At 41.6% G+C, this 13,545-nt stretch overlaps 1 protein-coding gene across 1 annotated transcript in view; it reads right to left on the bottom strand.

Moving 5' to 3' along the window:
* Positions 1-4,167: 4,167 nt before the first annotated feature.
* The window catches only part of ELP1 (elongator complex protein 1), a 53,319-nt gene continuing 43,941 nt past the window's right edge, over positions 4,168-13,545 (bottom strand). The window contains exons 30-34 of the mRNA XM_029919636.1: positions 12,934-13,045; positions 11,724-11,851; positions 11,220-11,374; positions 8,866-8,941; positions 4,168-5,483 (exon numbers count right to left, since the gene is read on the bottom strand). Of these exons, the coding sequence (XP_029775496.1) occupies positions 5,416-5,483; positions 8,866-8,941; positions 11,220-11,374; positions 11,724-11,851; positions 12,934-13,045 (539 nt within the window). The 3' untranslated portion in view covers positions 4,168-5,415. The remainder of the gene's footprint in view (positions 5,484-8,865; positions 8,942-11,219; positions 11,375-11,723; positions 11,852-12,933; positions 13,046-13,545) is intronic.

Raw genomic sequence — 13,545 nt, 5'->3', positions numbered from 1 at the left:
GTGTTTCTCTAGTTCATGACTTAATAAGAACAACTTCACAATATGCAGCGTGTGCCTTAAAAATACACATTTGTCACACAAAAGTGGGAGGGGTGGTGACATAACACAGACATGTATCACGTGCGGCCTGCTTAAACGCTCCTGGGAGACAACTAGCTCTAACATTATTCTGTCCCTTTTAGGAACTATCGGATTGTTAAATCTGCACAGAAGGGGAGTGTGATGAAGATGGAGGAGAGAGTAAATGCTGTTAGGGCACGTAAACAGTTCTGATAAACACCGACAGGAAGTAAGCTCCAACGGCTCAGCCTCCCACAGAGGAGCAGAGTACATTCCGTGCTCCATGGAGGCTTGTAAAGAGCTGAGGATGTCTGATCCCTGCACTAACTGTACTTTCTGTTCGGACTGTCAATTATGTCTCAATACCAGTTCGTAGCAAGCCCTCATGATGGCTGGTTGCTGAAACCTGGCAGATTATGAGGTATAGGTATGTGTCTGAAGGGGACAACTATTCAGCTGCTCACTTCCTACTAGACTGGACTCCCCTTCAAACTGTAGGATATACAGTTAGAATCTGGGATGGGTGCAGGACAGAGGCTGCCAGTTCTGAGGCTGACGATGAGGGTTTGTAGGAACCTTCCCTATGCTGGTCATTCTAACACAACTAAGGAGCCAGAAGGAAAACAAAGTCCTTCAAGACCAGAGAAGCCGTTCCAGGGCCCAGCCATGTTCTGTGGTAGTCCTGCGGGGTGGGCCAGCTTGCAAATGGAACACAGAGTTTTTAGGACCATCTCCAATACATTCTCCACCTTGTCTAAACCTCAACATCTGAATACTGGCAGGGAGCAACATCAAATAGTGGCCAAGAAATGGGCTTTGAACTCTGATTTTAAAACTGTATTTCACTACCACCTAATACCTACTTACCTATAAAATTGAATTCAAATACCTACTTCATACAGCTGATGTGCAGAACAGAGATAAACACTCAAATACTAGAACTTGGCCCCTGAAAGGTGATCACAGAGCTAGCCAGAATTACCCCGTAGACTTCTACCTCTTATACAGGAGCCCCAAAGTCTTAGCCATGATTCTTAGTCATATGTACACCCAAAAGCACACATTCAAGCACTCACAGGAGAGGTACGACATCCCTACAATCCCCAGGGGAAAGCCCTACAGAGCCATCTTCATAGTATCTGCCTTGAAAGACCTAAATGCCCGACCCCAGATCCAGGCACAGCTGACTGGCACCCGTGAGCTGGAGTAGAGAAGTAAAGACAACAGAGCAGGGCATGTGGAGTTCCTACAGTTGAGCAAGGATGAATAAACCTTATCCTGAAGCATCAGAGGATCACCTAGAAGTAGGGTACCTTGACTTGAGAGATAGGTTTAAGGTCTATAACAACCTCAGTTTCTGCTCAAACCACTCTCAACATTCCATAACACTCACTATGGGGCAGATTGAAATTTAATTCCTAACCTTTGGTTCTCTTTGGCAGGGGTGGTAAAACCTATGGGCCCCTCCTAGGAGTATTTGTTTTTTGGGCGATGGAGTATCTGCGTGCAAGTGAGGAAGAGGCAGAGGGAGACGGGGAGGGGGAGAGAGGGAGAGAGAGGGAGAGAGGGAGGGAGGGAGAGAGAGAGAGAGAGAGAGAGAGAGAGAGAGCGCGCATGAGAAAGTGGGGGGGATGGAGAGAAAGAGACAGACAGACAGAATCTTAAGCAGACTCCATGTGAGATCATGACAGGAGCCAAAATCAAGAGTCAGATGTCCAACCGACTGAGTCATCCAGGCATTTTTTATATATTTTAAAATGTATAAAATGGGATTACAGAGAAAACTAAACTAAATCCCTTAAGTATCTCTGATCCCCAAGTCAAGGATCCCCAAAAAGGTGAGTCTTGACGAAGGAGAGGCATGGGAGGTGGCTCTAGAGACAATCTTCAGGCCATGGTAGGCCTAGTGTTCTGCTGCACTTTAAAATAAAAACATACAAGGGGCATCTGGATGGCTGAGTCTGGATGGCTTAAGCGTCCAAATCTTGATTTCGGCTCAGGTTATGATCTCATGGTTCGTGAGATCGAGCCTCGAGTCAGGCTCCACAGTGACAGCACAGAACCTGCTTGGGATTCTCTCTCTTCTCCTTCCCCCTCCCCATCTCATTTCAAAATAAATAAAAACTAAATAAAATGACAAAATAACAAAAAAAGGAAAAATACCAATATAAATCTGAACTACGTATCTTTTCAAAACAATTTTTTGAATTCGCACTTGATCCCTACACGATTCCCCTTGTAGAAAAGAAAGCCATCCTCATACACACACAATACCTAGAGAGAGAAATATGAATAATTTTGTTAAGTATATGAAAATCATCTTAGTCTAGTAGATTTCAACTGGGGGCAATTTTGACCCCCAGGGGATACTTGGCAATGTCTAAAAATACTTTTGGTTATCAGGAGTGGGGGAGGGGGATATAGTGTTGGTATCAGGGGGGATAGAGGCCAGAGATATTGCTAAACATCCTATAATACACAGGATAGCTCACTCCAACAAAGAATGGTATGACCCAAATGTCAATATTGTGTTAAGGTACACAGTAGTGCTAATGGGTACACAGGGTTGGAGGAAAGCAAGATTCAGTGAGATTAAACGTCTCTGGGGTGGGGGGGAGGGAAAAATGGGTGATGGGCACTAAGGAGGGCACTTGTTGGGATGAGCACTGGGTGTGTAAGTGAGCGATGAACCATGGAACTCTACCCCAAAAACCAAGAACACACTTTCCACACTGTGTATTAGCCAATTTGATAATAAATTAAAAATTTTTTAAAAGTCTTTGTCCAAGGACACTAAGGGTGGACCCATGGCCTTATTCTTTCCTGTATACCAGAAGAACATCTGTTGGTCTCAAAATTTGGGAGACTTTAGAGCCAGTAAGATTAACGGTGGAGTAGGCATGATGCACAGACGAGGGCTTAGGCAGCACAGAAAGCGCAGAAATTAAAAGCAGGTCTTCAGTGTCCCCAGATGTCACCTTATTACCTTTGACTTGTCTACAGCATCGGAGATCAATGGTTACCTAGCTTACATGTTCAGGTTCCTCACCTCAGTTACTAATAAATACAACAGACAACAAGGACAACCAGAAACTTCCAAGGGCTTGTCCAGGTGAAATGTCTAGTGAAGCACAAATTTATAGGCTGGCACAGAAGGCAGAAAAGCCAGTTGACTTTGCTTCCCAAACTTGTAGTTACCTTAAATTACTAAGAATCATCAGTTTTACTTATTAAAACAACAACCTTCAATTATGGCTATAAATAAAAGACGAGCATGTGTGTGTACATAAACATAGGGGTGTGTGTGTGTGTAGACATGTATGGAAAATGAATTTATTTTAAAATACATGACACTGCTAAGAAATGACACCAAGCTATACTCATAAAGATGTAATGAAAACATTACCTTCTGCCTCAGTTTTTTAAGTATAAATTTAAAATGGACTTTGACTGTAGGGGCCAGTCCTCTGCAAGCTGCCTCTTTATGTCTGGATCATCTGAGCAAAACTTAACCAATAACCAACAAAATAATGAGGATTTCAGCTTATTGCAGCATGAACTTGTTTTGGGACAGAATCTAAATTTGAGAAAAGAGTCACATATTCTTTTCTAGAACATCAACAGAACCTTTCCTCCAAATTACACGTTCATCACTTCTAGAAGTTGCTCCTCCTCGCAGACACTGCACTTTCCCCATGAATTCTTCCTGCGCTCTGCCTTCAATTCAGAAGGTGTGCTCCAGCCTGCTGCTTCTCCACATGAACAAAATTCCATCTTGCTCACAGGAGACAGTAATTGATAGTAATTTATCTTCACACAAATTCTGTCTTGCTGCTTCAATACATTAGCTTAAGGAAACTGAACATCCACAGAAAGTCCCACCATTATCAACAGACACACCCACTTCTACTTCCAACCCATCAGGCATGGGTGCCCTCGCTATTATCCACAGCAAGAGCACTACAGTCTGTGAAGGTGTCATGTAAGTTATCTTTATGTTCACTTACCCAGGTCAAAGAATAGTCACAAAGCACTTTCAGCCTTTCAGTGTGGGGCACATAATTATAGCAAATCCGTGATGGGTAGAAGTCAAAACGTACATTTCTATAGGGTGGGAAATACCATTTTTTAATGTTACTTTGTGAAAATTTTCAGACACACAGGAAAGCTTAATTAGACCAGCAGGGACCGTCTTTCACTACAGTTCTGGGCATACCCATATTCCGAGGACCGGAATTTTCAGTTCATGTACAGTCATGAAGGGCTTGTTCTAGTACTAAAAGCATGGAAGAAAATTTGAACCTTACCCAAGAATCAGCCACATTTAGACATCAGCTGTTTAAATGAACTGAGCTTTTTCTAGACATACCCAAAAGAGAAAACACCCTCATTTTTTCCCCAAAAAAATAACTAAGAGGCCAGTGAAGCACCATAAAGAAAAAGAAATCAATTGGCCTAGACACTGACAGACACCTTTTAGTTTAAAGCAACACTGATCTGGAGAAAAAGGAATAACGTACAATTGTGCACACTGCTCACCACACCAAACGTGCATGACACTGTTTCAGACTCTAATCTGTTCCAGCTCTAACACCGCTAACTCTCTAGCAGAAAATCACAGGCAGTGAAGAGAGTCCCTACGGACACTGAAGTGAGAGCAGCCCACTGCAGTTGTAACCGGAAGCACATGACGTGGTAAGACATTACAGAATAACAGCTGTCAGCATGGGAAAGCTTAGGATTTCAGAGGGTATATTTAGCTTTATATATTCTGCTTTAGTTCAAGGTGAAGGAGTCATTTAAGGGATTAACTTTCACCACATGTTGGTAGCACTAACAGCCCTGGTGTGTGTGTGTGTGTGTATATATATATATATATAAACCGCTCTCCTCCAGGAACATAACACCATTTAAAAACATTATTTTCTTTTCCTCACACTTCTGAGGGAGAAGCCATGAAACAGTATTCCCAATTAACTGAGGCATAAATCAATTATGTGACTTGTCTAAGATCCCCAAATGAATCAGACTTGTAGCTGGGTGTGAAAAGCCATTCTTTTGATTACCATAATACCAAAAATACGCTCTCGAACCACACTAAACAAAAGAACAGTAATTTATGCCAAATGATGCTACACTGGATAAAACCTAAAGTTTGGCTAGTGACTAAAACTATGTACAAAAGAACATAAAACGGAGCTGACTGGGTCTGCTGGGGCCTGCCGTACAGAGCAGCTCTCTACGATGCTCAGGTAGATTATCGTCTTACTCTTCCCAGTTCCCAACAGCCAGGCCTCGAGGAGTGAGGAGCGGAAGGAGAATGGTCTCTGCGGGAGTCCTCCTAACTGGGGTCAGTCACTCTAGAAGGCTCAGTTTCCACTGGGTTCTTGTGTCCATCTTTGGGGGTATCAAAAGCTCAGCATCTAAAAGAAAGGGAAGGGAAAATGGTCACAGACACTCTCGTTGCTGGGAGCTGAGGCGAGAACTCCAGCCTAGAAGTAGACGACTGGGCTTTGCAGCTACAAGACAGGCATCAGACCAGAGCTCATGTCTGTAAGCCTTGCAACCTCCAGTCGGAACAAACACGGCCTGGAGGCCCTGCCCCAAGAAGAGGAATGTCCACTTCGGGCATGTGGAAAGACAGAAGAAAAAATGTCCATTGAGTGATTCGAAGTAGAAGAATGTTCTAGATTTTGAATGGGAGAGGCTGGTGATAGTGGTTACAAGGCTGTATATGATCACTAAATTTCATCACACTGTATACCTAAGATCTGTACATTTCACTATCTACAAAATTTAGCTCAATTTTAAAATTTAAAAAAAAGTGGTGGCATGTTATTTGGTAAAGAAAGTTAAAGAAAACAAAATACTCAATGACCAAAAAAATTCTACAAACACACCGATCAATAACAATGTCCCCACTTTTAGAAAAAAAGCAAATGGAGGAGGGGAAGATGGTTGGGGTAAAATTGTTACTGTTAACTAAAACTCTAAAAACTCCCAGGCCCTCTTTCTTTTTTTTTTAAATATTTTATTTTTTAAGCAATCTTTCCATTCAATGTGGGGGTTGAACCCACAACCTCTAGATCAAGAGTCACATCCTCCACCCAGGCCCTCTTTCAATCAGATTTGTGGTAGCAAGAGATTATCTACAGGTAGCAGAGATGTTAGAAAATAGGTACATACAAACGTGTTCTTTCTCAGTATTCATAATAAACTGCCAACAAAAGTACATCTGTATAAGTGAACCTTACAGACACTAAAAAGTATTTTCAAGAATATTTAATGTGAGGGGCGCCTGGGTGGCTCAGTCAGTTAAGTATCCGACTCTGGCTTTTAGCTCACAGTTCCTGAGCCCAAGCCCCACATCAGTGCAGAGCCTGCCTGGGATTCTTTCACAGCCCCTTCCTCCCCTGCCCTCCCGGCTCTCCAAATAAATCAACTTAAAAAAAATTTAACATGAGAGAAATGCTCAAAATAAAATGTTTTTAAAAACATGATTGTCATATTATACACAATACATGTACTAAAAATGATCAAATTTTATATTTTTGACATACTCTTCTGTACAATCCAGATTTTCACTACTATTCATATCAGTTTTATAATTTCATATATATAATTAGTGCTTTCAACTCCCCCAAGCAGAGAGCTATATAGACAAAAATACCACAGGGGGTTTTCTTTATTTTAGAATATTGTTACTGGAAATTCATTATCAGCAATGCCTATCATTTCATGGAAGGCAGTTGATTAAACTTTAAATGAGACAAACTTTTTTTTTAAAGCATATGAAAATATTCTATTTTACTAAAAAATCAGACACAATCACATTTGATTTCTACACTTAACTAAGAATACCAAGTATTGACTTTTTGACGGGAAAGCCTAATTGTTCTGACAAACTATATGATGACAAGACATGGCATCTTTTGCCTTTCCACATTTGAATTTCACAGCCACAAAAGTTATCTTTACAAAAATACTTCAAGAGTTTTATTAGTTTTTCCAAGACTTTCTTAATCTTTTGATTGTCAAATCATTCTCATTTGAAACACTTACTTTGTTATCAATTGTAACTAACAAACCCAACTCAGCTATGATGATTCAAGCATTTCTGAGAACATTTTAATCCATTTTACAAAATTCTACATTTTGTAAGACTTGTAACTGATCTGCATGATAATGCACTGTAAACATGAAAGAGAAAATGCCCATCAAGGCATGGACACCACCAGTAGGAAGTGTGAGTGCGCTTAAAACTCCCCTCAGCTGGGGAGGGGCAGTTGAGGAATATTTGCATGGAACTAATTTTGTCAGTAGTTCATGTGCCTATTTTTAGATTAGGAGACCCTCTCTTTTCCTGCACTATCTTGTAATACCCACAAGGACACTGACAATACTTATGTACTCAGATAATGAGCCTCAGAATATTAGTGTCTTTAAGGCTGAGCTGGAAAATGAAAGTGCTCTTTGATACAGCCACCAAACTACTCTAGAGAAAGCAGTTGACCAGACTTGACGGAAGGTCAGCACCTGGCCAGGAATGAGGAAAGTGGGGCAGAAATCACAACTGGACTGGACAAAGTACAAACTGAACAATTACTAAGCTGCCTCAGGTCTAAGGTGAATTTTTAGCATCTCGACAATAAGTGTATGCTCTGGAATGATAACAAGAAGAAGGGGGGCTAGGAATACAGCAGTCACTGTCCAGAGAGATGAGCTGAGCTGGGATGGAAAGCAGTTAATTTATTCCTGGTAGCAACATAGCTGTTAAAATTAAACTTAATGTGACACCCCAAAGGCTACTTCAAATGTCATCAGAATGCTAGTAAAGAACAGCATTGAAATGGAAAAAATAGAGAATGTTGCCTGTCACATTCTGGAAAATGCAAAACACAATAGCAAAAACTACCAATTATTTCAGAATAGGTCCCTAACGTTTGAAAGCTAAAAGCTTGTTGGTATGCCTGACTGATCCACCTAAAGGGTAAATACTCAGGTACCAAACTGATATGTCTGAAATTTCTACCCAAATTAAAAAAGAAAGGCTTTCACAGGTCATGGCTTCGAGCCCCACATCGGACTCTGTGCTGACAGCTCAGAGCATGAAGCCTGCTTCAGATTCTGTATCTCTCTCTCTGACCCTCCCCTGCTCACACTGTCTCTCTCTCTCAAAAATAAATTAAAAACAAACAAAAAAAATTGAAAAACAAAAGGAAAGGCTTTAGGGCTTTTAACTTTAAGGGCCATGCAATCTAATCAGGAATCATCCCCCCCCCCCCCCCCCCACCAATAAAACTTTTAGGTTTTAGGTAAACTTAAATAGGAAATACAACTAAAATGCTAGCATTCTTTAGAATTGCTTTCAAACTTTATTATCAATCCTGAAGATGATTAAAAAGGTTCAGTTCTTAAGCAACGATTATGAAAACGTCCCCAGGATGCAATGCATAACTGCCAGCAGCCAAAAATGCTAATTCGGAAGAATCTTTAAAATATATGGACTATGCAGACTCAGACTAAAACTGTGATGCGCCTGTACGGACAAGTGTATGCCACGGTATAGACAAGTTGGTATCAAGAAAGTGTTTTTAAAAAATTATACGTTTAATCTCATGTTGGATTCCCTGCCACTCAGATTCTACCCCTCAGTAAACCAATTTAACTAAAGATATTGTCATAAAATTGAAAGAAAATTGTAGTCACTACCCTATTTCTCCTCATACTGCTGATCTTCTTAACACTTACAGAAAGATATTCCTCTGCTTAGTTCTGTGATACTTTGGAGAAAAAAATACTAACCAAGAACAGGAATTGCAGTCTTCTGTTGCTGGTAAGCGGCCATGACACTATTTGCAGTGGCATTGGGACCCAGAACCTAAGGAGAACGTAGAACAGCAAAGATTATCTTGTACTTCCCATGACCGCAAATACCAAAGGCTGCATCCCGGCCAGCAGCAAGGAGCTGGTCACCTCTAGAGAATCAAGCACAGCACTTCTCTTTCCCTTCATGATTTTACTTTGCTAGTTTTCCCAGTCTCAACTCAGACCTCCACATCTCCTTTTTTCCAGAAGACACAGTAATGAAGAAGGGAAAACGTTGAGAAGGGAAAATCTCAACGATATATTCCTGGTCCTTTATCCTGTGGGGAGGAGTAGAGTACAAGAGACACAGAATATACAGACCATCAAATTGCAGTCAAATTGTGAGAATTTTTATATGAAAACAAATGTACATATCATGGATGCACGTGTGCAAACTGCACACGCGTTCAAGGTAACACACTAGACATCACAGGAACTCCACACTGTATGAGCCTCAGTGGGCACAGGCCAGGCCCTCTGCTTCGGCTTCGCTTGGCTCAGCGTGCACACCCTCAGGGTACCACCTCAGCAGCAATGTCAATGTCATGCTCAAAGCACCTCCATGGGACTTATAGCCATTACCATACTTTACCAAGCAAAGCAAAACAACTTTCTGCTCATTTTCCCTGGAAGACTCTTAAAGTCTGTGTCTCAGAAATTAATAGGATCTGAATAAAAAGGGCAGAGGAGGGCATGAGGGGGTACTAGACATTGTTAAGCTTCAAAACCACTACAGATTTGAAGATGATCACATTTCTTCTAGGCAATACCTCTTTCAGTAAATTCAAATGTTTGTGAGGTGCTGATTCTCAAGTGCTTTTATTTTCATGAAATGCTACATGCACCTACATCTGCCCTGTTATCTAACCTTCAGAGTATTCCAGTGAAGTGTATAGGGAATTATATCCCATTTACAACTGAGGAAATCAAGGCCCAGTAAAGCTATGTTTCTAATCAGTGAGCTAAATGCTCATCTCTCTCCTGACTCAAAACCACCCTTCCCTACAGTGCTTGTGATGCTGAGAGCCTGAAAAGACGTCCGCCTTTGCACTTGCACCTGGCTCATTATGCCCTGACTGCAGAAGATACCAGAGGGAGAGTGCAAGGTTGGAGGAAGAAGCAATGTGTTGGGGCGCCTGGGTTGGTTAAGCATCCAACTTTGGCTCAGCTCATGATCTCATGGTTCATGGGTTCGAGCCCTGCATCAGGCTCTGTGCTGACAGCTCAGAGCCTGGAGCCTGATTCATATTCTGTGTCTCCCTCTTTCCCTGCCCCTCCCCTGCTTGCTCACTCTCTCTCTCTCCAAAAAAAAGAAAAAAAGAGAAGGATATGTGCTCCTTCACTTACTTGCTTTCATGCAACAGCAGCTCTTTACCCTGGCAGCGGCTGCTCATTCCAGTTTATTTCTATACACTTAGAGCCATCATGCTCCCACGGAAGTATCAGCACCAGCTAGCTGGCACCCCTTCTCAGAAGGTGGAGAGCCAGCTCAGCAGGGCCCCACCTCCAAACTTCTAAGTTGTTGTAACCCCAGCTCTTCTTTGCTCCCTCACAGTTAGCATCTCGTGTTCCATCTCTGTGCTCCCCTTTTGCCTTTTCAGTCCTCCAATACATGTTCAGCCAGCTCCCGGTATTAAATTCTCTCTGTTAAAATAACAGCTTGTGGTGGTTTTCCTTAATGGACCATCCTTGACACACCAGCCTTTCTGAATCAAAACAGAAACTCTTTACAATAGGCCTGAGGTGTGAGAGACTGAGCAGAGGTAGAAGCAATAGAGTTCTTGATAGGACACAGCTGCCTTAAACATAAGTAGCAAAGCTTCTCATGACAACAGAGTTCTTAGAAGTGACAAGTCAAATTTTCCATAAAACAGAGGAGAAAGCAATTGTCTGGGTTACTTTAAAAATGTCTGATCCCATCCAAAGTCTGAACAGGGAGACGAAGAGGCCAATTCTGGCCCGAGCTCCCCCTACCCCCGCCCCCCACCCCCCACCCGATGTCACGGGAGGCAGGGGCAACAGTCTGACTCGCCCACCTTCTCCATGACCACGGCTTCATGCAGAAAGGAGAAATAAAAGCAAACTTAACCTAGGCCAAGGTGTGCTCGAATAGAAAATCTTCTTACTGACAGCTTAAACATAAGCCTAAGATAATTTAACTATGGTATGTTTTTTCTAATATAATATAAAAGAAAATCTTTTGCTTTCACTTTTAAGAGACTGTGTGAATGTGATAACCTCGAAAATGATTTTTTAAAAAAATGCACATTCTATCTCTGAAGGAAACTTACAGACGTAGCTGAATTCTGCTGGTGGGTGCGAGTCCAAATTTCTGGAATTGACCTTTCCATTAGATGGAGAGTATCTTCAAAGACCTTCTGTAATTCCATTCCTTGCTCCTCAAACTCAAATAGAAAGAGCACCTTTAAAATCTGGTGTACTTCATCTAGAAAGAAAAGATTTGAAAAAGTGGTGTCTTGGGTCCACAGCTCCATTGCTGGAATCAACCTAGTTTCCTTCCCAATCAAGAAATATTAAATATCACACGACAGCTGCCATCTCCCACACTGTCTTCCTTCTTCCCAAATGCTGGGATAATTCAACGTATCTACTACAAAAAGAAAAAGGGACACATTGGATCCAGAGTGGTTCAGGAATGTGCTCTGTCAAAATGCTTCCTGCTGACAGTTTTTGTCTTGCTTCAAGCTTGGAAAATTGTATCTTAATATTCAGTAAAGTCTGTGCTATCCATTTACTTTTTTGTGTGGCAAGAATCATTAGTATTGAGAATATACCTTTCAATTTTTCAGTGCTCTGTACTACTTCATTCAGTGCCTCCAAAAGGGCCAGATCCTCTAGTGGACTCCCTTCTTTGAGGCTATGCTTCTTCCGCTCCGCTTTGCGGCGATTCTTAGACGATCGCCTGTTAGCAATCAGAAAGAGGTGATAAATACTGTGCTGCACAGATTAAAATCAATGTGCCTGTTGGCCACCAACTTTCTAGGAACCCAGAGAGTCTACAGATCATGTGTGCATTTGGAGGAAAACTGGATGAGGTGTTTAAGTGACGCCTAAAATAAAATTAGGAGAAGCAAATCTTACAGGCAAGAATAAGGAAACCCCTAAAAGGTAGTATCTGGCCTTAAAATTTTGATTAAAATAGAGAATAAAATGATGTTATGTTTAATAAGAGCTAGAACAACAAAGAGAAAACCAACTTGAATATTCTAACAAAAAACAAATTCAAAGGCAACAAAGTAAAAATTTAAATCAGGGAACAGAGACATAGCACGTTGAATTTGAATGCAATAAAATATGAGTCCCAGATCTTTCCTGCTCAGAGGTTTTTAAATTACGCCACCTGTCTCTCGTCCAATTCTAGTTACCTCTTTAGCAATTTCTGATCACACCACATAACCTCAAAAATCTCCATTCTGAATTCCCAAAGCATGATGCACTTCGAATACACAATCTTGCATTGTTTTACGCTTCCCAAGGATGACTATAAAGCGCTTATAATTCATATCTCCTTTAAAGTTTTTGCTAATGTCCACTACAACTTGCATATGGGTGATCTGACCAGCTGCTACACTACCTAAGTGTGATGACTTATTTTATGTTTATACCTTCTCCTAATCCTGATTTTGAATTGAAGACGTCTAAATGTCTTTCTTTGTAATCTTTTAATTTTTTCAATGCTTACAATTATAGTCACCTAGTATTTGTTAAACGAATAAAATCAGAGGTCATAAAATTGAGTACCCAGTTTTAAGAGCTTTGTGGGCATGAACAAACACACAGTCCATGAAGCTGCAACAGAAAATGTTTCAATGCCAAGTTCACTTTCTAAGATATGCGGGGAGAGTCCTTGCACAACTATATCATGGTCTTGAGAACTGTCCTCTCTCTCCCCTGCACTGTCCTGATGAAAAACTGGCCTACTTACCTGTTCCTTCTCCATACACCCAGGACACGGTCAATATGCCGAATAAACATGATACGTACGCTGATATCCTCGAGTTGCTATGGGAATATCTGCCGCTCATGTCACTGCCACTCAGGACACTGCTAGTTTCAGAGAAGAGGTCTGACTCTTGACCCTGGGGCACTTCATCATCTAGAAAAATAGAACCAGACACAGAATGAAAACTCCCTGCTGTTGTGAGTTTACCTTTAGTGGGGTAAGTGGACTGTAGTTAACCGGGCATATCTGAGGATGGATGACAATAATCATAAAGCAGATTCAAAGTGAAATGAGATAATATTCAATACAGTTTTTATTAGCATATACAGTGCCAAACTACTTATTTTTTCTTCTTCTTCTTCTTTTGTTTTTTCCCAAAGCAAAGCAACTTCTGGAGACAAGGGGGCTCATTTTGTAAAACAGAGAAGTCAGCTACTCTGCTTGGTGGGGGTGGAGGGCACATGTGGCAGAGCTCTTTCCATTCATGCTTGGACCTGCCCCTCAGGCCGCCCCTACACACGAACACAGGCACACACAGCCCCTAAGGGTTTCCCAGAGGCCTCAGATGTCCCTGGGCATGTCCCTGGGTCCAGAGCGCAACCAGCAGCTAAGACAAGGTGTGACGTGTGACGTGTGTCCCCACCACGCCCAAG

This window comes from Suricata suricatta, chromosome 13, assembly GCF_006229205.1.
Source record: "Suricata suricatta isolate VVHF042 chromosome 13, meerkat_22Aug2017_6uvM2_HiC, whole genome shotgun sequence".
In the NCBI taxonomy this organism is placed as follows: Eukaryota; Metazoa; Chordata; class Mammalia; order Carnivora; family Herpestidae; genus Suricata; species Suricata suricatta.
The sequence above is the reverse complement of the archived record's forward strand: the minus strand, read 5'-3'. Positions and strand labels throughout refer to the sequence as shown.